General features: G+C 35.1%; 1 protein-coding gene across 3 annotated transcripts in view; it reads right to left on the bottom strand.

Moving 5' to 3' along the window:
• The window catches only part of LOC136832149 (kin of IRRE-like protein 2), a 169,457-nt gene that overhangs the window by 78,690 nt on the left and 67,260 nt on the right, over positions 1–23,507 (bottom strand). For all 3 annotated transcript variants that reach the window (XM_067092844.1, XM_067092842.1, XM_067092843.1), the window contains exon 3: positions 1,104–1,236. In XM_067092844.1, the coding sequence (XP_066948945.1) occupies positions 1,104–1,236 (133 nt within the window). The remainder of the gene's footprint in view (positions 1–1,103; positions 1,237–23,507) is intronic.

The following is a 23,507-nucleotide window of genomic DNA, read 5'->3' as shown; positions in this document are numbered from 1 at the left end:
CCAGAACCTTTGGTTGCAAATATGCACGAAATTTTAGTGAAAAACGTAAAAAAATTTCTCTTCTCACTTTTATTTTTGACAACTTTTCTGTGTACTGTATTTTGTATGTTTCTGTGATGTGAGATTTGTAATCGACATAAGGTATAAGTGCACGATTAATTAAATGCTTATTTTGCATTTAAAAAAACAAGTAAAAAATTCTTCGGCGCAATCGAGTTTTCTGTACAGCGTATAATGCTGTATGAAGCTCTCAGCCACGCCCCACGAAACTCTTAGCCGTGGCCTATGGAACTTTCAGCCACAGCCCGGTGGTGGCCTGCGTTGTTGGCACATATAGTGGTGTCAGACGCACGATCATGTCTAACTTTAACCTTTAATAAGATAAAAACTACTGAGGCTAGAGGGCTGCAATCTGGTATGTTTGATAATTGGAGGGTGGATGATCAACATACCAATTTGCAGCCCTCTAGCCTCACTAGTTTTTAAGATCTGAGGGAGGACAGAAATAGTGCGGACAGACAGACAAAGCCATCTCAATGGTTTTCTTTTACTGAAAACTTAAAACAAAGACTAAATATTTTGAAGAGACTCCGGACAGTTGCTAAAAATAATATTGTGGTCGATCTGATGAAATTCCTTGTTAACAAGTCAATAACTCTGTCAACACATACGAAGGCTCTCTCTCTCTCTCTCTCTCTCTCTCTCTCTCTCTCTCCGTGCTTACCAACATCCTGCTTTGCATCCTAGTCGTCTAAACAATGTGGGCTCGAATCCCACATGGGAATGAAATTTTTTTTATTTATTTCCTTTGGGATTTAAATGGCAATAAAGCCAAAAAAAATTAATGAATAGAAGAGTTAAGAAGTCACTGTATCCATTTCTAAACTTAAAAATGGCGGATGGTCACATTCGATGCACATATGAATTTATATGAATTAAAATGACGAGGGGCTGCCATGACAGCTGTAATAAGAGACAACACATCTAATTGTAACTGTGTAGGATATGAAATGTTTACATCGAACATACTACATCTGGCCATTCTAGAGTACTCAACAAATGAATCACGGTATACTGTACAGAAAGGAAATGTTTATACTTACGTATAGAAAGGCAACCTGGCGCCATCTTTATACCAGAGGACCAGGTTTGGTGTATCACCAAGGTGACTGCGTGCCACCATGCAGGGCAGGTGCGTGATCATGCCTTCCACTCCTTGTACCGAGCTTTGTGGCCCTGCAGAAGTAAACACAGAAACAAGCTTTAATTTTTCGCTGTTATTGATAATTTGTGGTAAAATATGCAGGCTAATGACACGAAACTAAGACGAGTTACTTGCAAGTCAGGCGTTTGCTACGAAAAGACGTAACGATTTCTCTTGTTGAGCAATTTCTTTGTATATTCAAATAAGCAAGTCTCTTAGGAACGTTTTTCAGTCTCATATATTTATGCTATAGCTTTTATGTAAAATGTTCAGAACTGCTGGTAGGCGGGCTTTGTACAAATATCATTTTACCACTAACTTAGTTTTCAGGGTATAAGCAAATTATGCCTTAGTTGTGTTTTGTCCCATAGTAAAATCTAAACAATCTTAGCCTCGTTCTCTTAGAAAACGAGAAGTTACTCATGGAAATACCTGTCATTCAAAGTATATAAAATTATAAATAACAGTTCCCTTGGGAGGCTCTGGGTCAAAAATCATTAACTGGGAGACTCATTTTTATGATAATCAACTGTCAAACAACTTAGGACAGAATGATGATAGTATTCTGGAATTTTGCTGTCAGGATGGTGCTGCCATCTGCCAGTATGTAATGACACTTAGGCTTGCAGCTAATTCTGTAAATAGCACAAAAAGGAATCGCCTTCTCGCTCCAGAGCCTCTCATGGGACCCGTCCTTTATCGTTTTATTTACTCTGCATGACAACTGGACTATATAAATCTTTAGTTTATACGCTACGCTGAACTAGGAAAGATTATAGACGAGGAAATTTCATTAGATTTAAGAGAGTTGGAGGTGACACCACAGGGGACAGATATCTTAGTGGATAAGTTATAATCCACTAAGATATCTGTTCCTTGTGGTATCACCTCCAACTCTCTTAAATCTAATGAATTTTCCTCGTCTGTAATCTGTCCTAGTTCAGTATAGCTTATAAACTAAAAATTTAAATATTCCAAATGTCATGATAAATCAGTTGCGCTGTTTTTATCCATTACTTCTCTTTGTGCATGTCAACGGTAGACATTCTGAGTGATCTATCTATGAAACGTGAGCGTGGATTTCATGGCCTCAAATGTTTCTCTTAGGAGAGAAAGCTTTCTAGATCAATATGACGCCATTTTGTATGTACGAGCAAATCAATAGATTACTAGACTAAGTGCTTGACCAAAATGAATTAGTTGGAATGGAATTTGGTACATTAACTATCACTTTTTCTACTACAGTGCACACACGCACGCCCATTCATATACGCGTACGCACACACACATATATACATATATATATATATATATATATATATATATATATATATATATATATATATATATATATATATATATATATATATATATATATATATTGATTTATTGTATATGTATGTACACATACAATATATATATATATATATATATATATATATATATATATATATATATATATATATATATATATATATATATATATATATATATATATGTGTGTGTGTGTGTGTGTGTGTGTGTGTGTGTGTATGTGTGTATGTATGAATGCAGGTATTCTTGGTGGTTTTCTTCCCAACTCTATGCACTTGAATTGAAGTAATCATTCAACTTGAGCTTGAAAAAGAAGCAATTCTGTGCAAGTTTCTCGCCATTTCTCCTCCCATGCCAATAATTCAGTCTCCGTGTTCATAAGGTTATATGTGTAACGCGAGCACATACTATATTCCAGTGTACCTCTGCTTCCAATACATTCCTCTTATCAATTTCTTCTTATAGCCATTGTCATTTAATCCATTCCCTTTTTTCCAGGACGTTTCTGCTGTCGTCTAATATCTGTACTAGAATAGGCGCCCGCGTTTACTCAAAATTTCGCCCTGTTTATAGGTCCAAAATTCTGCTTTCTATTCATAATGCGACCGGCGTGTGTCACAGGCTTGATGTTTATTGCCCTATCAATCAAAGATATTGCCAGCCCCGTCCTCATCATTCATATATTGGGGCAGGACCGGGGTGTGAAGGTGTGGGTGGTTTGTGGGGGGCGCTGGTGGCGGTCGGTTTGGATATCGCCATTACATATTTGGCATTAATCAGACAAATATTGGAAAACGGTAAACAATGTCGTTCTTCTGCTTCTTATCTTTTTGGCTTCTTAGCTTCGTAACTCATATTCTGTATACTTCCTTGCCCTAAGATATTTATTATTATTATTATTATTATTATTATTATTATTATTATTATTATTATTATTATTATTATTATTATTATTATTATTATTATTACTGAGTCATATTTCAAGATGTGTGAAGTTTGGAAAAATAAATTGGAATAGTGGGTACGCAGAACTAAGAACATTCGTGTGTGAAAAAAATGCTAGTTTGTCATTTTTATGGTTATTCCAGCTGGATGTTTCTTTTATATGTCATTCATATTTAGGCGTCATACGGTCTTATTATTCATTCATCTATCAATCTTCCTGCCACAAAAGGATTTGGCAACAAATTTTCTTGACGTGGTGTTTTTGGGGTAAAAAAATAAATAAATAAGTAATGCATAATCTTTGGCATCTGTATGGATTATGGATACATTCCTTAAATATATATATATATATATATATATATATATATATATATATATATATATATATATATATATATATATATATGTATAATATGTATGTATATATGTGTGTGTATACAGACACACACTCGTATATACATATATACCTGTCTAACTACATATACGATTCTCTTTTCATTTTGTACATTAACCTATCATATATTCTAATGTCCTCCGAATGTCTCTCATTTATAGCTCATTTTATTCGTGTTCCACAAAACCGTCACTTCAATGAATCCAAAATATCCCGACAGCGCAGTATATTAGCGGGAATAAAGCAATTACCGAGTCTATTTTCTTTCTTTTAACATACCAGCATATCAAGACTCCAGCAAATGCTCTGTGTGAAGTAAGGAATGAATAAATAAAACTGCATTAAAAACAAATGCTATAACTCATTTATCGTTCCTTGCTCCCTGCGTTTATTCACACGCTCGGCACGATCAAATGTAAAATTAACGGAAGAGGTAACAGCGCTGATACACTATACTACTATACACTATCCTACTATACACTATACTACTATATAAGATGAAACCTATTCCTACGGCACAAGCCCCCACCATAGGGACCATTGACTTGAAATTCAAGCTTCCAAAGAATGTGGTGTTCATTAGGAAGAAGCAAGAGGAAGTAAAGGGAAATACAGAAAGATTCATCCCACTTAAATCAATAAATTGTTGATGCGAATTGCCCTCACGGTTCTTCATCATAATGATTCGTTATTAAGTTCGCCTAACCGTGAATAGCCGATTTCTCATGACTCCATCATAATGATGTGTTGATCAGTTCGCCTAACTGCAAATAGCAGCTTTCCCAAGAACACGTGTAATATTTAAACTGAATCTCTATTCCATCATTTACTTTTTACACATGTTGAATATTCCCTGGCCTCGTGACACTTACGCTCACATGAGATGCTGCATTAAACATATTGCTTTATGTTTGTCCTCTCTCACAGTGAATTTATATGTCAGGATGACGTTGTGACATTGACCTTCAGACATAATAATAATAATAATAATAATAATAATAATAATAATAATAATAATAATAATAATAATAATAATAATAATTATTATTATTATTATTATTATTATTATTATTATTATTATTATTATTATTGTTTATAAATTCCTTTGGATCCATCCAAATGGCAATAACCATATTCTAAAAGTTTTTGCGGAGAAGAACGCCAGCGCGTGAATAAAGTTAAGAATAAATAAAAGAAAATAAGATTTAAGCAGAATGTATATAATGGTTACAAATTGTATTCCCTGATAACAGATTGTATAAGCCATAACGTTGGTCCATATAACTCAGTACTGAAATCCCACATAAATTCCACGTCTTCTTTGTCACAGTCCAGGATGTATAAAGGAAGAAAACCATATGATTGTCATTTGCCTGGGCTGGCCAAATAGGGATCTACCTTTGCGTGCTCAAAACTGGATTACTTTTCTAACACTCCAACGTTCTGCTTCGAACTTAAGAGAAATATCTTGAAAATATTGTAATTCGAGACAATGGCCTCTTGAAACTTGCGTGTGGAGAGAGTCACGGAACGTTCGCCTATTCCCAACGGCACGTTTTAGTCTCTCCTTCGCGAGAAGGATTTCAATAGATCTTTTATCCGTGCTTAAGTGTGTTTGCCGTGCCTTGTTCGCGTGCCACGCCGTGCTGAATGGGGAAAAACTGTCTAAGGCGGCCAGGTGTTTGGTTCTTCTTTGTGTTGCTTATGTTTGGTGAAGATTTGTCCCGAAAATATGAAGATTTCTCGCTGAATGTTATGTGCAGTGAATGGAAAGAGGATAAGGACTCGCTTTCCGTTTTAGAGTAGGTGTTTTGTGTATATTTGTATGATTGTCGTCGTGAACTTATGACTTTCATTCAAAAAGTGCTTGGCCTCTCAGGTAGCGTCGCAGGGAAAATACCAGTTCCTCATTATTTTTCACCATGGTCGTTGTTAGGCTTTAGACAGCTTTATGCAAAGAAGATGCCTTACCTATGGGCCTCAGGTTTGATAAAAAGGGAAGAAGAGCCCAGATGCGGACTTTTGAACTCGGCCCGGATAACTGAGACGTAACGACCCTAGAGCATTTGTTTCACAGGCGTTTAATTAAGCCCTTCACTCCAGTCTTCAGGGTAAAATATTGCTTCCTGATTCCCAAAATACTCATCCACGATATGGACGACTTCCTTATTGGTTTCTAAATGAGACAATGCAGGCTTTTTACTTCGGGAGGCAGATGCAAATCGAGGCAGTGCCAATTTAGTGAGTGCGGGCCAAGCGACAATCGAAAACTTGTCTTAATATCCTGTCTGCTTTCCCTCTATTTCATGTTGCTGCTTTTTTTTTTTTAACTGTCACTTTTCCGATGCGTAAAAATCCTCATTTTTGGTTTAACCATCCCAAGCTTTATATTGTGATGGCACTTCAGAATCCCGTAATACGAAGGCCATCACGCTGCTGCGATATTCTATTTATTTTCATTTTCAAAGGAGGCATAGGAACGCGGCGTTTCCATTGCTTGCTTTGACTCTGTCTCAAATATTAATGGTGATCCGCGTCGAAAGCGCTCTGGAAGCCTACACTTCCATGAGCTTTTATTGTAGTGTTAAAATTTTTGACAACCTTCTTGCAGAGAACTTACCTCATTCTTCAAACACTAGTCATAATAATCCAGTGGACCGGGACAGATAGCACAATCAAATGTCTACCACTTAAAGTTCGCGAAAAGTGGTAACTGTTGATATTTTGGACGTCCAGCCAGTATCCATCTTCTCTGCTGTCCGTTTCGTGTTTGAATTCGACAAACCTCCTCTTAATGGTCAAGTAGGAAGGGGAATCATTTATATATGTCTCTAGCAGATACGAAATCACGGTCTGACCTTATTTTGAGTTAGTTTTGAAATTTTGCTTGCATTTAGAGACAATCAGGAGAACCTGCCTGTATCTGATAACGAAATGAAGAGCTGTATACACTGAAATGAGGGGTTTTATTATGTAGTAACACCAAAAGCTTTTGCTTACTATGACTCAGGACTCTAAGTAAATGAGGTTGAGAACTTTTTGAATCATCCAAGTGCAGAATCTTATGTATGTATGTATATATACTGTGTATATATAGTATACATATATATACATATATATATCATATATATATATATATATATATATATATATATATATATATATATATATATATATATATATATATATATATATATATATATATATATATATATATACACAACTGTATATGACAGGAGATGTACTGTAGTTGCACAGTTGTTTAAGAGCAAAATGAATCGTAGTAAGAGTGTGGAACTAGTGATGATTGTAGAAAGAAAAAAAATAGTAAATGAAGAAGGCAGTAATAGAATTTAGAAGTTTACAAACTCGCCTTTTGCCTCAGAACGATGCTACACAGAATATTATGTTCATCTTGCGAACATAAACAACATTGCATTTCCTTTCGCCGCCTAAAGTTTTACAACTTTTTTTCCCTAGAAATGAGAAAATGATAATGCTTGTTAAAAAAAGTCTTATCATATTTAGTATACCCGTAGGCGAGGCAGACGGTACAGCTGAAGAAAATAAGTTAGTCTAGCTCGTGAATGGCATTCCTCTAAAGAGCTCCGAATATATTTCTGCTGTGAGCAGCTCTTCCGTGTAAAAGTGTGAATTTTCCACCCGCACTTCACCATCATTTGAGAAAGCACTTTCCCTGTCTCATCTTTAACGCGGTGACTCCCTGAGCCCTCCTTCATTCCCTGAAGTGAAGGGTTAAAAAGTGGGAACAGCTAAGGGCCGAAGGGACTCTGCAAACAACCTTTAGTAATGTCTACAGTGTACTTAGTGAGGCACACTGACGGTCTACCCGCCTCAGGGGACACTATGCTATTTTCTTCCTTTTCTAACTGCGACCAATTCTTAAGTTAGCCTTCTTGATATTCTTACCATATTTAGTAGATCAGGAAGAACCAGATTAACATGAGAAATATTAATTTTTTTTCTCATGATAAGAAATAGGTGGACCATGAGCTTTTCGGCTAACAGGTAACCATCAAACTCACTGCAGAAAGATGTTGTTCGAAAGAGACATTGGGTGAAATAAAAGAAGAGATTTTAACAATGGCAATTAAAGAGAGAGAGAGAGAGAGAGAGAGAGAGAGAGAGAGAGAGAGAGAGAGAGAGAGAGAGAGAGAGTTCAAAACAAATCTTAATTGTGAACAAGACGTTACCAAAAAATAATAAAAGCTGTTCACTTTTTCACGCTGACAGAAACTTCCCAATGTATTCGTTAGTTGAGGTAAAAAAGAAAGAAGTTTGTACAGACGCTAAAAAAAGATAGGAGTAATGATATGGCCCTGCCCACCGTCATAACAATAAAGTGATAAAAAAAAATAAGAAGAGGATCATTTCGCTGTTTTTCCTGGAGAAGATTCTTTTAATGCAGCCAGTAATTGGGAGCGGAAGTGCGTCAGAAATAAGAAAAAGAAATAAAAACACAGAAAAACGACCGAAAATGTAACTGGATGACCCCCTATCTACCATCAAAACAACGTCCTTGAACAAACGTTAACTGAGCTGATGTTTTTAACTCAGTATTTTTCTCCCATCGAAAGCTTAATTGGATTATCCCTGCATGCGCTGGACGAGAGCAAAACTACTGGGAATACTTCCCACTCTTATAGTTCACTATTAAAATGAAGTAAAAAAAAAATGCGCCGAAATTTCTTCGGCGTAATCGAGTTTTCTGTACAGCGTACATAAACGTTCAGCCACGGCCCGGTGGTGGCATGTCCAATAGCGTTGCCAGAAGCACGATCGTGGCTAACTTTAACCTTAAATAAAATAAAAACTACTAAGGCTAGAGGGTTGCAATTTGGTATGTTTGATGATTGCAGGGTGGATGATCAACATGCCAATTTGCAGCCCTCTAGCCTCAGTAGTTTTTAAGATCTGAGGGCGGACAGAAAAAGTGCGGACGGACAGACAAAGCCGGCACAACACTTTTCTTTTAGAGAAAACTAAAAAACGTGTTGGTGTACTGTGATATGACTTACCATTTTCTTTTTATTATTTTTAGATCTGCGACGCCAGATGGTCCTTATTTTATCCGTCTTTACTTTGACGACTTTTTTTACTTCTGCAGTAAGTGTATTTCAGTTCTAAAGATGTCAAAATTAATATCGAAGCCTTCGCTCCTCATAAACTAAAGGATAGCAGAGCCATTTCCTATTAGACTGAAAACCCCATTTTAGAAAAAAATCAGTGTTTCTATTCCATATATATATATACATATATATATATATATATATATATATATATATATATATATATATATATATATATATATATATATATATATATATATATATATATATATTTGATTGCTACCAGTTTTTTTTGTCTGTTTTCTATTTTATTGTTATGTGTTAGTTAATGCACACAGTTAAGTAAAACACATATTTCTAGATGCAGTTTGTAGCTTTTTCTTTAAACGGTTTATATCTTGCGGTGAGGAAATGCCACTGATATAAAGATAAATATTGCGTTTTTCCTTTGCGCGAATAAATTCTTTATCCCAACAATATATGCAAAGGAACTTCTCTATTATTATTATTATTATTATTATTATTATTATTATTATTATTATTATTATTATTATTATTATGTAATAAAGATCCACAATTTCATAACAAAATTGAATCAATATGCAAAAAATAAAAGCGAACACTTTCGAACACCTGAACGGTGTTCCTCCTCAGTGTTTTGCGTAAAAGGTATTTTTACGCAAACAATTAAGACCGTTCAAGTGTTCGAAAGTATTTGTTTTTATCTTTTGCATATTAATACAATTTAGTTACATAATTGTGGATTTTTATTACATAACAGTTTATCAAGATATTATGAATTTCATGGCATTATTGTTATTATTATTATTATTATTATTATTATTATTATTATTATTATTATTATTATTATTATTATTATTATTATTATTATTAAATTGGGTCTTGAATGGAGTAACAAATCCACAGTTATGTATGGGTACAAATATATTTTAAAAATAAATCTATATAGAAAGATTTTGGGATCTGTTCGATTCCCCTTCTCAATCTCTCTGCATAGATTTATTCTTGAATATATTTGTGTGTAACTGTTGATTTGTTTCTCCATTATTATTATTATTATTATTATTATTATTATTATTATTATTATTATTATTATTATTATTATTATTATTATTATTATTAAATTAACAAGCTAAAATGATTATTAATTATCATGCAAACCAAGATCGCAATGACGCACTCTGTAAACGAAGACTGAAGACTGCAACAAAAAAAAAACACACACACACACACATTCTTAATGTTATTTTGACAAACGTTTCCAGTCAGTAATTAGTACAAAAGATGGGACAACAAAAAAAAAAGTTAGTGAAACTGAGAGCGTAACTTGAGCAAACTTAAACTTGAGGGAACTCTCATTAAATCTTCCGCGGCGAAGAAAAAGCCCCGAGGGGAAGTTTTAGTTCCAGATGTTAATTTTTATTTCGTTTAAAGGAATCGCCGAGGCAGAAGCGAAGGTGCTCTTTGGACTCCTTGGGAATCGTAATTTAAGGGGATGTGTGTTATTGAGGGTAATGGGTCTTTCTTCATTAATTAATATTTCGTAGTGGGATTCTTAGGAGTTGTATTGTAAAGGTGAGTGTTTTATTGAGAGTAATGAGTGTTTATGTAAGTGATGTGTATTCTGTAATAGAATTCTTTGAATTGCAAAGTAAGCGATTGTTATTTACTGAGATTAATGTGTTTACGCATTGATAAATGTTTCTGCAATTAGTGAATATTTCGTTGTAGGATTCTTAGGAGTTGTACTGTAAGGGTGAGTGTTTTATCGAGAGTAATGAGTGTTCATATAACTGATGTATATTCTTTAATAGAATTCTTTGAATTTCAAAGTAAGAGATGGTTATTTACTGAGATTAAATATGTTCATGTAATTGACAAATATTTCTGCAATTAGTGAATATTTCGTAGTGGGATTCTTAGGAGTTTTACTTTCAGGGTAAGTGTTTTATTGAGAGTGACGAGTGTTTATGTAACGGATGTGTATTCTGTAATAGAATTCTTGGAATTGCAAAGTAAGCGATGTTATTTACTGAGATTAAATGTGTTCATGCAATTGATAAATACTTCTGCAATTAGTGAATATTTCGTAGTGGGATTCTTAGGAGTTGTACTTTCAGGGTGAGAGTGTTATTGAGACTAATGAGTGTTTATTTAACTGATGTATATTTTGTAATAGAATTCTTTGAATTGCAAAGTAAGCGATTGTTGTTTGCTGAGATTAGTGTGTTCATGTAACTGATAAATATTTTTTATAGTACATCACGACTATTGTAATTTACAGATTTGTGTGTTATTTAGATTAATGTGTACGTTTGTAATTAATACCTTGTAAAAGACTTCTTAGGAATTATAGTTCAAGAGAATGTGAGTTATTAAAGGTAATGGGTGTTTCTGCATTTGGTAAATATTTTGTAATAGACTTACTAGGTATAATAGTTTGAACGGTTGTGGGTTGTTGAGGGAATGGGTGTTTGTGTAGTTGTTAGCTATTTTTATCAAACATCTTAAGACTCATATCCTAAAGAGTTTTGTTCTGTTTAGATTGCGTACGTCTGTGTAATTTTAAACATTTTGTAATGAACTTCTCTGGAATTATAGTTTAAAGGGCTGTGTCTTCCTAAGGTTAATAGTTGTTTATGTAATTAATTATTATTTCTATATTGCATTACTTGGAATGATTTATTGAATGTTTATATAATTAATACATATTTCAAATGCATGTATTGGAACTGTAGTTATCTTGGACGTAGTCTACTAACAGCAGAACGTGGTAATGTCATCAGAAATGGACACACTACAATAGATTTAAAAAAGAATTCTAATTGGGACATCATATCACGTGAGAGTAAGTAGCGTTTTTGTCAAAAATGGAAATATTTTGCAATGTACCACTTAAGAACTGAAGTTCAGAGGTCTTTTTCTAACGAGGGTAAAGGCTTTTAAAATAATTAAAGAACTTTTTCGCTGGAATTTTAAATGTTTTCAATGACACGGGAAAATTCCAAGGTTCATGCTGAATTTCTAAGAAGTAATGGTTTTGCGTTCGTGTTTTCTCAAAATAAAAAAGTATTCTTGCGATGAATAAACTTTTCGTGAAGTGAATAACATCGCTGGATGAAACTGGATGCAATTCTCACTTTGCAAGTTACTACTTCCTTCTCTATTCGTTTGGGTCACGTGAATTTCCGCGTTGTTTTCCTTGAAGGAATATAGATGGGATACCATCTTAATCGGTTGATTCCTTTGTTGTTCGTCTTTGGTAAGTGGGTCTCACATCTTTCCCGGGGAGAATAAAGATGGGACTCCATCTTAATCAGTTGGTTCAGTTGCTTCCTTTGGTGTTTGTCATTAGTGGGCGAATTTTAAGTGGTTTCCCTCAAGGATCACGGCTGGGATTCCATCTTAATAAGTTAGTATCTCAGGAAGGCTTATATGGATTCATTCAATATACGTTTATGGTGAAAGTAAATGTAATTCAGTGCAAAATTAGAATAACGACAACTGTTTACAGGGATAATTTTCCCCATATATTCGCCTAAGACTACCAATTATGAAAGATTATCTTTTTTTCTTAGATTAATGGTAGATTATTTTTTCTTTTTTTAATTTGTGCAAGTTTTGTAATTCTCATATTATTAAAAAGATATTAAAAATTCGATAAGTATTTGATGTGTTCTAACGAAATACAAGATATGTGGAATAAGTTAGCTATAACAGCAGCTACCGAAGTATGTCCTGAATTAAATAAAATACGAAGAGGTATTATACTTGTCCGGAAGGTGTAATAGTAGCAATGTAATAACGTCCATAGCATACATGTTACACTGAACAATAGATAATGAGAGAGAGAGAGAGAGAGAGAGAGAGAGAGAGAGAGAGAGAGAGAGAGAGAGAGAGAGAGAGAGAGAGAGAAATTCATAAAATATAGAAAGGAGAACACTCAGAAATCCAATACCTAATTATGAACTTCAAGCATTGGAACCGCACACTTTCGATTGTGAAAAATAGTTCAGTAATGAAAGGCTCATATAAGTAAAGATTACGGATAAAAACAGGGCTGAACGGTACTCATAATTCCCACGGAATTTATGAGCAATAAGAAAAAAATTCATATATGAAAGATGAAGTGGTTTGAGAGTAGCACAATGAAACCCATATTTATAATAGTATATTCCCATTGCATTGTATTATATATATATATATATATATATATATATATATATATATATATATATATATATATATATATATATATATATATATATATATATCTTATATATTAATATTTAAATCTAATCTTTTGTTAAATGACCAAAAAATGCAGTTTTTTATCAAGTGCTTAGGAAAATATAAATGTTTCGGGATCAATTCTTTATCAAGGACATTGTCCAAAGAATATAAGTTTTTTTACAGCCACTAATTATACCTGTTTTCGATCCTTACTAAAATGATCCTGTTGCAATGGCTAAAAAATTCAGTCAGACTTTTTCCAAAGCGCGTTTTTCATAGACGATTATAAAAATGAATTTTTATGATTGCTCCTAAATATGTTCACCACAATAAGAGTTGTCACTTCATAAACATACATTCCTAATTAAATATAGAGACATTTCTACAAATTTTTTCCATAATAAATGTTGGCACTTCTTTAAATATGATCTTTACAGTGAAGTTTGAAAATATATCCTAAATGATTATTTGCTATGAATGTTAAGCTTTTTTTCTTGAATACATTTCACACAGAATATTCAGGTACGTCTGAGCAACTGACTAGTTTCGCCATCTTTGCCATTTTTTATTCAGCAAAGAAGTATCAGCTGCCTTCTTTGCTGTTCGGAGAATCAGAGACACAAACGTACAGGAGCCATCGATCTAAGTTAAATTTCGGCTGTAAAGAGTTTAATGGAAGTTCTTTTGTTGCACAGTATCTCTGTCTCTCTCATGCGATGGTAATTGATGGCAGGGTATAATTCACCCGGGAGGTATGTCGTGATTGTTTATAAAAGCGTCGTTGGCTTCGTAAAGAGCCTGAACTTGAAAATAGCGTATGGAATTTCACGGCTTTTTTCGTTGATGGACGAATAAATTCAGAAAATGCTGCGCAACAGATGTAAGTTGCAAGAAGTAGGGGTGCAAAGTCCGTGATAATATGGTAATGATTAACAAAATGATTATATGGAAATTGGAGTTACAAAGCTGTAAGAGAGCCTTCAGATTACTCTTCTGTCAGAAATGATAAAAGTTCGACTGCACTAAAAAAAATTTTTTTTAAATATAGATAAGCTATCAAACCTAAATATTGTTAATTTTATTGACTTCTGATTATCTCTACCAGCAACTCTTTTTTTATAAAAATAATTTTACAAAATAATTTCTGAAGTAAAAAAAAAAATGTATAAATAATGGAACTTTAATTTATAAAAGGTCTTTCAGATTACACTCTGTTAATAATTAATGGAGCTATCAGCAATCCTCTATATAAACATACCCAAGAAGTAGTCCAATCGTAGACACAAGACTTGAAAATAAGCGTCGACGAAATGTTTCACCGATGAATAACTGGGGAAAAATTCTTTTCGTGTTTACCTCAGCTTACGCTATAGAAGAATAAAAGTCTGCCCGGTGGTTGCGCAATCGAGTTTTCTGTCCGTTAAAACTCTCAGCCGCGTCCCATGAAAATCAGCCACGGTCTGGTGGTGGCCTATGTTGATGGTACCTATAGCGCAGCCAGAAGTACGGTTGTGGCTAATTATAATTTTAACCTTAAATAAAATAAAAACTACTGAGGCTAGTGGGCTGCAGTTTGGTATGTTTGATGATTGGAGGGTGGATGATCAACATACTAATTTGCAGCCCTCTAGCCTCAGTAGTTTTTAAGATCTGGGGGCGACCGGACAGGGAAAGCCGGCACAATAGTTTTCTTTTACAGAAATCTAAAACTGTAGTATCGTTACCGACGTATTGCCTTTGAAGGTATAACCTTTGTCCCTGGTAGAGTAATTATAGTGATTATCATTATCTCTTATTAACTGAAAGTTCACATTTATCCGGGATAAGATTATTTATATGTACTTTCGTTTCCAAATTTGTGGCGAAACTTGATAAATCTTGCACTATAGTCTTCAGTCACGTTACAGTTTACTAGGGAATATTCGACAAGCTGACCACTGCCGTTTGTGTTTCCGAGTGTCCGTAAGTACTTTAGGTATAGCAATCGTTACCATTTTTATTGCGCAAGACCAGAACTTCACTGTTAGTCGAAGATTGCAAAAGTCACAATATTTTGGGCAATATAACCCCATCATTCTATCTCCCTCTCTCACTCTCTCTCTCTCCCCTCTACATAGTTCCTCGTTGGACGAGTCGATAGAGTTCTCGGCTAGCGCTCTGCTAGGCCCGAGTTCGAGTCTCCGCCCGGCCAAGGAAGAATTAGAGGAATTTATTTCTGGTGATAGAAATTCATTTCTCGGTATAATGTGGTTCGGATTCCACAATAAGCTGTAAGTCCCGCTGCTAGGTAACCAATTGGTTCTTAGCCACGTAAAGTAAATCTAATACTTCGGGCCAGCCCTAGGAGAGCTGTTAATCAGCTCAGTGGTCTGGTTAAATTAAGGTATACTTAAATTTTTATCTCCTACATGGTAAAGCTGTGGTAGCTCGCCTGTTGCGTATAACAGCCGGTGTGGAGAGAGAGACAGACACAGGGAGAGACAGTTCAGTACTCCGTCAAAATGGTTACTATGAAAACGGTAAACCTCAATATACCGGCGGGAAAGAATTTATAGAATTCCCTGTCTGTCTGTCTGTCGCTGAAATATAGGAAAAGATTGCCCCACTGTAAGGCAAATAAGCGTTTCCCTAAGTTTAATTCTATTGATTAGATAGAACCTCCAGGATCCTCTCTCTCTCTCTCTCTCTCTCTCTCTCTCTCTCTCTCTCTCTCCTCCAATATCTTCCCTATAACAGAGCAACGCGAAGAAAACCCATTAAGGGGAGAGCTTCCTTAATCTAAATTCCAAACCGGAATTACTTTCCCGATATCCACAACACGAATTTTTCTTTTGCCTTACGCTGTTTTTACCTCGTGATGTCGGCGACAAGAATGGGAATGGACCTATTTTGTGGAGCGTATTGACTCTCATCCTCTGCCGAATTTAATTTAAGGGTGCGTTTAATTCTGTCTCCTTCTCTTTACTTGTTTCATGAAACGCGCGCTTCTCCGGCCAATAAAACACGACCAGTTTCTCTTTGCGCATCGTGGTTTTCTTTTAGTTTTTCAGGTATTTTACATTGTATTTTCCCCCTGTTTATGTTCTCCACTAATTTTCTGCCTCGATACTCTAGTTTTTTGGTTCTCGAGAACGTTCCTCTTATCTTATACGGTAATCATTCCCGTTCCATTTTTTTTATGGTGGGGATTATTTGTTTCCTTTCTGATACAATTTTGCTTTGAATATTATTAACGTAAAGGGGGGTTGGTTGGCTGACTCATTTAAATAACGCAAAATTATTATACTTCGAAATCCAGTCACATGAAGCCAGCTTCGTTTTTCTGATAGTCTGTCCTTTACTGTAGTTATACACGCAAAAAAAAAAAAAAACTAAATTTTACGCGTTCCTTTTACTGATCCTTATTGACATATTCACTTACTGTTGGCTGTTTAACGATGTTTTTCTTTATTTTATATGCCTCTCTTTCACGCTTTCTCTCTCAGATGAAGAAGGATAATTTGTACAAGTTCCCGAAAGCCATTTGTCTTTGTTATTCAAAGTTGTTAATCATGTGCCTGGTAGTCAGTTGGTTCTTGCAGGATTCAGTCAGGATGAAAGAAAAGGAGTGAGAGGAAATAGAAATATTGTAGAGATACGGGCAGGGCTGCATCAAGATACATATCTTTGATTTTCCTAATATACCTGGATTAGAAGAATGGGTTCTACAAGGCAATACTCATTCCCACACGTATGGAAGCATCCGTCATTCTCTCTCTCTCTCTCTCTCTCTCTCTCTCTCTCTATATATATATATATATATATATATATATATATATATATATATATATATGTGTGTGTGTGTGTGCACCTTATTTAGAATCGCCTGCTCACATGTTGCTCGTAAATGCGGCTCTTTATACCCACGTATTAGGGTGAGTTGCGGTTATACAAACAGGGCCATTAAACCAAGCCTCTCTCCCACGCACACAATCACAAAAAAAAAAGGCTTCATATAAACACTGCAACCCAGCCTGGCCCATTAGCGGACTAGAGAGAGCTGGGAGGATTTCAAGTTGAGCTACTTATTTGGGTGACATTCGGACTGCCTACGTAAAAACATCAGCCTACCCTGCGCCCCAACACCCCACCCACCCCACCCCCACCCCACCCTCTACTCATCAAATTATAAGTCAATAGAAAAATAGGCTTGTTTCAATATGAATTTTTACGTTGTGCATATTTTTTTACTCGTTCCCCCCTTCTTTTTTTGTCAAGTCTAAAGACATACGCAGTTAAAAGTAACGATAATGACACAGCTTTTAGAAAAACGCAGTTTATGCATTGAGCATTCTGTACAAACACAGTGAGAAGATTATGTAATAGGCACTTAGTAACAAGGCTCTTAAACGTCCAGTACATTACAAAATATTCAGTCGAATGTTTTTTTCATCATCATTTTTATTATATTTTCATATGTAAATTTTCTTTGTCCTCTCATTCTCTCTTTCTCTCTCTCACATATCGATTTAGTTCATTATATATGTGACTGGTCAAAGTTATCAGGTAAGCAGAAAGCTAATGAACCGGATTTGATAAAATTCTATACCATTTTCAATCAGAAGTATATATGCATAGTCATTAATTAACAATTTTTTTCTTTTATTTATGCTGTTCGATTTCAATCGCTTGAACAAATATACAAAGGTTAGTTACTGGTAATCTAAATATTCAGTAAGCCACGGGATCATTTAAAATCATGAATGTTTTATACGTGCTATATTATTCCACCTTTAATCCGTATCGAAATTTCCCTTGGTCTAAAGCAATTTGAAATCGTTTTGTGAGTAGAGTGATGAAAGTGTTTGTTATATAAACTTTAGCAATTTGTCACTAGGAAATTACAAACGGCATTGTTTGCATAAATTGGGTTATTTGTTAAGCAATTAAATTCAGACACTCGTAAAGTAAACTCTTTGAAAATGTGCTCTCTCTCTCTCTCTCTCTCTCTCTCTCTCTCTCTCTCTCTCTCTCTCTCTCTCTTCTTCATGTATGTATGTCATTTCAAAACCTAAACAGTACAATTCGAATAAATTCATAAGGAATAAATCCTGATGGTACTCATAACAGACACGCATTCACCAACACGTTCTCTCTCTCTCTCTCTCTCTCTCTCTCTCTCTCTCTCTCTCTATCTTTTTCTTCCAGTGTGGATATAGAATTTCGCAACCAAAACCAAGCGACTCATATAAACCCCATAAAGTAAAAGATCTTGATGGCACGCATAAGAACACTCTTTTTTTTTCCTCTCTCGCTCTCTTTCTCTCTACCCCTCCCCCAACACCCTTTTTCCCAGCTTGAGTATAAAGAATTTCAAAATCACAAAAAGTGTGACTCGAATTTTCCCCGAAAGGCAAAAAATCCCAATGGAGCTCATAAGAATTCTCTCTCTCTCTCTCTCTCTCTCTCTCTCTCTCTCTCTCTCTCTCTCTCTCTCTCTCTCCCCGGCTCCGTGTGGATATAGAATTTCAAAACCAAAACAGTGAGACTCAAATAAACCCCGTAAGGAAAAAAAAAATCTTAATCTAACTTCCTAACTGAAATTACTTTCCGATATCCCGGACTCCGGACTTCCCTCCTCCCTTGGCTATTTGCTGTGTACTGAAAGCGACAGGAAGAGAAAGGAAGCTTATGTATTTTTTCAACTAAAGCTTGATTTCTCTCTCTCTCTCTCTCTCTCTCTCTCTCTCTCTCTCTCTCTCTCTCCCCGCTTCTTTATCTAGTGGGGATATTACTTTGTTCTTTAATACAACTCACTTCCTACACCGCCCGTTACAGTTTGGGGTTCTTTAGCGCAGTTCTGGGCTGGAACAGTTAGTTGTCCACTGCTGGGATGGAATCAGGAGGATATGAATGTCTGTTCATCTTTACTTAGTTGTAGCTATCCTCATGCAAGATAGTTGCACCAAACATGTTGGAAACTAAACATACACACACACGCAAGCAAATTCAAACACAGGCTTAAATTTATATTTACGTATCTAATTTTCACAGACGTTTCTGTCATAGTTGACGTTACAGTGTATGAGTTCATTTACGAAGCTAACTTTGTGAATTGGCGATGGATATCTCAGCGATGTAAGCAGCTTCGGTGTTGGAAAAATATGGCAAAATAAAATTTCTTACATAATTTTTTTTTTTTTTTTTTTTTTTGTAAATGTCCTACTGGCTTATTTGAAAGTTAATTTTTCCTATATACTTAGAATAGCAGATAGCTCTGCGTGAGAGTTAGGTATTGTTTCAGTTTCTTTTTTTTTACATTATTATTATTATTATTATTATTATTATTATTATTATTTATTATTATTCTTGACGCCGAAAGTTAAATATATCTTAGTTTAACCAGACCACTGAGCTGATTAACAGCTCTCCTAGGGCTGGCCCGAAGGATTACATTTATTTTACGTGGCTAAGAACCAATTGGTTACCTAGCAACGGGACCTACAGCTTATTGTGGAATCCGAACCACATTACAACGAGAAATGAATCTCTATCACCAGAAATAAATTCCTCTTACTCTTCACTGGCCGGTCGGAGACTCGAACGCGGGTAACCATAACCTCATGTTCTCAAAGGAAATTAAAAGAAATAATATACTTCGATGGTTATTCTGTATCACTTTTATGCATCCTTAGAATTTTCAGGATTGTCCAGTGCCAATCTGGTAATGTATCTGGAATGTGGTAATGAACTGGAATTTAGAGATATACCACTCTTCTTTACATACAATTTTTTTTTTCTCCTGATTCACAGAGTAGTCACCTATTGAACTGGGATCAGAAAGATAAGACGCAGACCGATTGGGAATTAGTCCATTAAAGAAATTTTGTTATTCAATTCTTGCACGATACTGCATATTTATTTAACCAATTTTTAGTTTTCTGTAAAAGAAAACTATTGTGACGGCTTTGTCTGTCCGTCCGTATTTTATTTTGTCTGTGCATTTTCTGTCCGCACTTTTCTGTCCGCCCTCAGAGCTTAAAAACTACTGCGGCTAAATGTTGATCATCCACCCTGCAATCATCAAGTACCCCAAATTGTAGCCCTCTAGCCTCAGTAGTTTTTATTTTATTTAAGGTTAAAGTTAGTCACAATCGTGCATCTGGCAACGACATAGAATAGGCCACCACCGGGCCGTGGTTAAAGTTTCATGGGCCGTGGTTCATACAGCGTTATACCGAGACCACCGAAAGATAGATCTATTTTCGGTGTCCTTAATTATACGCTGTAGCGGCTGTACAGAAAACTCGATTGCGCCGAAGAAACTGCGACGCATTTGGTATTTGTTTACATTTACTTCACCTAATAAAAAAAAAAAGATCCTTTCTTAAAATAGTGGGATTGCTATCCGTCAAGTATCTTCAACTAATCTCAGATTTTTCGTGGCCCTATATTTGTATATGAACTTAGCGCTGTGAAAGCCAATTCGATGATTCCTCTATCAGAAATATGCTACAACAACATTGCGCCTCATTTTGCTTAATAGCTGATTTCCAAATCCCTCCGTTTCCACAACATAAGACTAAATCGTAACTTTACAGACAAAACGTAACGAAGCTCCGAGAACTCCAGAATTTTCTATTTGCAGAAGGGCGGGGAGGGGTTCGATTTTATTGACACAAGGCTCTCTACTGAAGGTACGATTATGGGCGAGAGAGCAAACTTCTAGCTGGCCTCAATGCACCTTAGCCAAAGATTTTCCAATTCAGCTACATAAGGAGTTTAATGACCTACTGCTTTTCTTTATTTAAAGGTTTCTTTTCGTTATTACTAAGTGCACATAATACTTTGGATAGAGCTTTGTTTCCAAGAAATTATGGATGCCTTAGTTGTTTTGTTTCTTAGAAATTATGGCTGCCCTAATTGTTTTGTTTCCAAGAAATTTTTGATGCCCTAATTGTTTTCTTTCCAAGAAATTATGGATGCCCTAATTGTTTTGTTTCCAAGAAATTATGGATGCCCTAATTGTTTTGTTTCCAAGAAATCATGGGTGCCCTAATTGTTTTGTTTCCAAGAAATTATGGATGCCCTAATTGTTTTGTTTCCAAGAAATTTTGGATGCCCTAATTGTTTTCTTTCCAAGAAATTATGGATGCCCTAATTGTTTTGTTTCCAAAAAATTATGGATTCCCTAATTGTTTTGTTCTCAAGAAATTATGGATGCCCTAATTGTTTCGTTTCCAAGAAATTATGGCTGCCCTAATTGTTTTGTTCCAAGAAATTATGGCTGCCCTAATTGTTTTGTTCCAAGAAATTATGGCTGCCCTAATTGTTATGTTTCCAAGAAATAATAAATGCCCTAATTGTTTTGTTTCCAAGAAATTATGGTTGCCCTAATTGTTTTGTTTCCAAGAAATTATGGATGCCCTAATTGTTTTCTTTCCAAGAAATTATGGATACGCTAATTGTTACGTTTCCAAAAAAATTATGGCTGCCCTAATTGTTTTGTTTCCAAGAAATTATGGATGCCCTAATTGTTTTGTTTGCAAGAAATTATGGCTGCCCTAATTGTTTTGTTTGCAAGAAATTATGGCTGCCCTAATTGTTATGTTTCCAAGAAGTAATGGATGCCCTAATTGTTTTGTTTCCAAGAAATTATGGATGCCCTAATTGTTTTGTTTGCAAGAAATTATGGCTGCCCTAATTGTTTTGTTTGCAAGAAATTATGGATGCCCTAATTGTTTTGTTTGCAAGAAATTATGGCTGCCCTAATTGTTTTGTTTCCAAGAAATTATGGATGCCCTAATTGTTTTATTAGACTTTTATTATTATTATCAACATGGGCGTAACTAGGGCAGTCACGTTCTGCCAAATGTAGGAGACAAAATGGCCCTTCTTGTTCAGAATTTTCCAAGGGCGTTATTATAAAATTATAGAATTCCTTAGCTTTCGTAAGTGAAGATTACTCTTGCTGTTTTTGCTGTTGTAATAACTACGCAACCCTGTGCCGGTACGGTCTCATGCAACTAGAGCACCCCATAACATTATACAGATTAACTTCATGCGACACAAACCTAGAAGACCATCGACTTACTGAATAAGCTTTCATAGAAAAAACTGCCATCTGTAACAAAACAAAGAAACAGAAAGAAAAATAACGAAAAGTAAATGAATAAATGTTCACATTCAAAAGCAATGGTATAATAATGGCCCTAATGTTATTTAATGCCTTTAGTTTATCACTGTCACAGATACATATCTTGTAGATATATCCGGTAATAATGGAAGATTTCCTAAATGAAAATATCAGTTATATTTTATACCATGATTGGGAGATGTTCGATTTACAATCTTCTCTCTCATTAACTGTAAAACGTCAAATAATCTTCTTGTAATTTGATTAATTTTGATGATGAATGGTAGTTTAAAAGATGGCGGATATATCTACCATAGCGCATTTACCTTTTTTTTCGCTCATTAATATATTTCGTCTTATAATCTTTGCTTTCTATTCACTATAAATATAATCTTCATACTACGAAGATGAGATATGTCAATACAGTCCACAGGAGAAAAGAGAATAGAACACTCTAATAGCTCGATAATTTCGCCTTTCAACATTCTTCTTCAAGAGCTTTATTACAACTAAACAGAATAAGTACATACATAAAAATCACATTGTTTCTCACCGGAAAAAAAAAGTTAGAAGAACAGTTGTCAAAGTTAAAATTAGGTTGTTTAGATCACAAACAAATGGCCAAGAATTAGCAATTCAGAAAAGTTAAAAGAGACAACTATTCAACGATTTGGTAGTAGGTCATATAAAACCTTTCTATGAATTTGCACTGTTGGGAAACATTTATATCCAGTTATCCGTTTTATTACGTAGCATAGTATTCCAGCTGGGGGATTCTTGATACTAATTATATGTAGAAAAGAAGAGAAGGAAAATAAGATAAAAAAACAACGAAAGAAAACTACTAGCCTGAGACAACGCTGCCCCAGTGCCCCTTGCGTCACGTTTATTGCAACTGAGTCTCTTTTCTTATTTCATGCTCTCTTGCTCCCTAATTTCTGTTTAATAATAGAGGCCCTTTCATTTTTTTTTTTGCGAGTACTTTTCCATCAACTATTTTTAGACTAGGTTTTTGTGTGCGGGAAATGAGTATTAGATGAGAGAGAGAGAGAGAGAGAGAGAGAGAGAGAGAGAGAGAGAGAGAGAGAGAGAGAGAGAGAGAGACTGGAAACTTAGGAAAAAGAACAGAGTTTTGTCTCTTAATCCACAGAATTTACCTTAATATTAGGTTGAGTTGGCCCACCTCTTTTT

This window comes from Macrobrachium rosenbergii, chromosome 49 (assembly GCF_040412425.1).
Source record: "Macrobrachium rosenbergii isolate ZJJX-2024 chromosome 49, ASM4041242v1, whole genome shotgun sequence".
Taxonomy (NCBI): domain Eukaryota; kingdom Metazoa; phylum Arthropoda; class Malacostraca; order Decapoda; family Palaemonidae; genus Macrobrachium; species Macrobrachium rosenbergii.
This window is presented reverse-complemented; position numbering and strand designations above follow the sequence as displayed.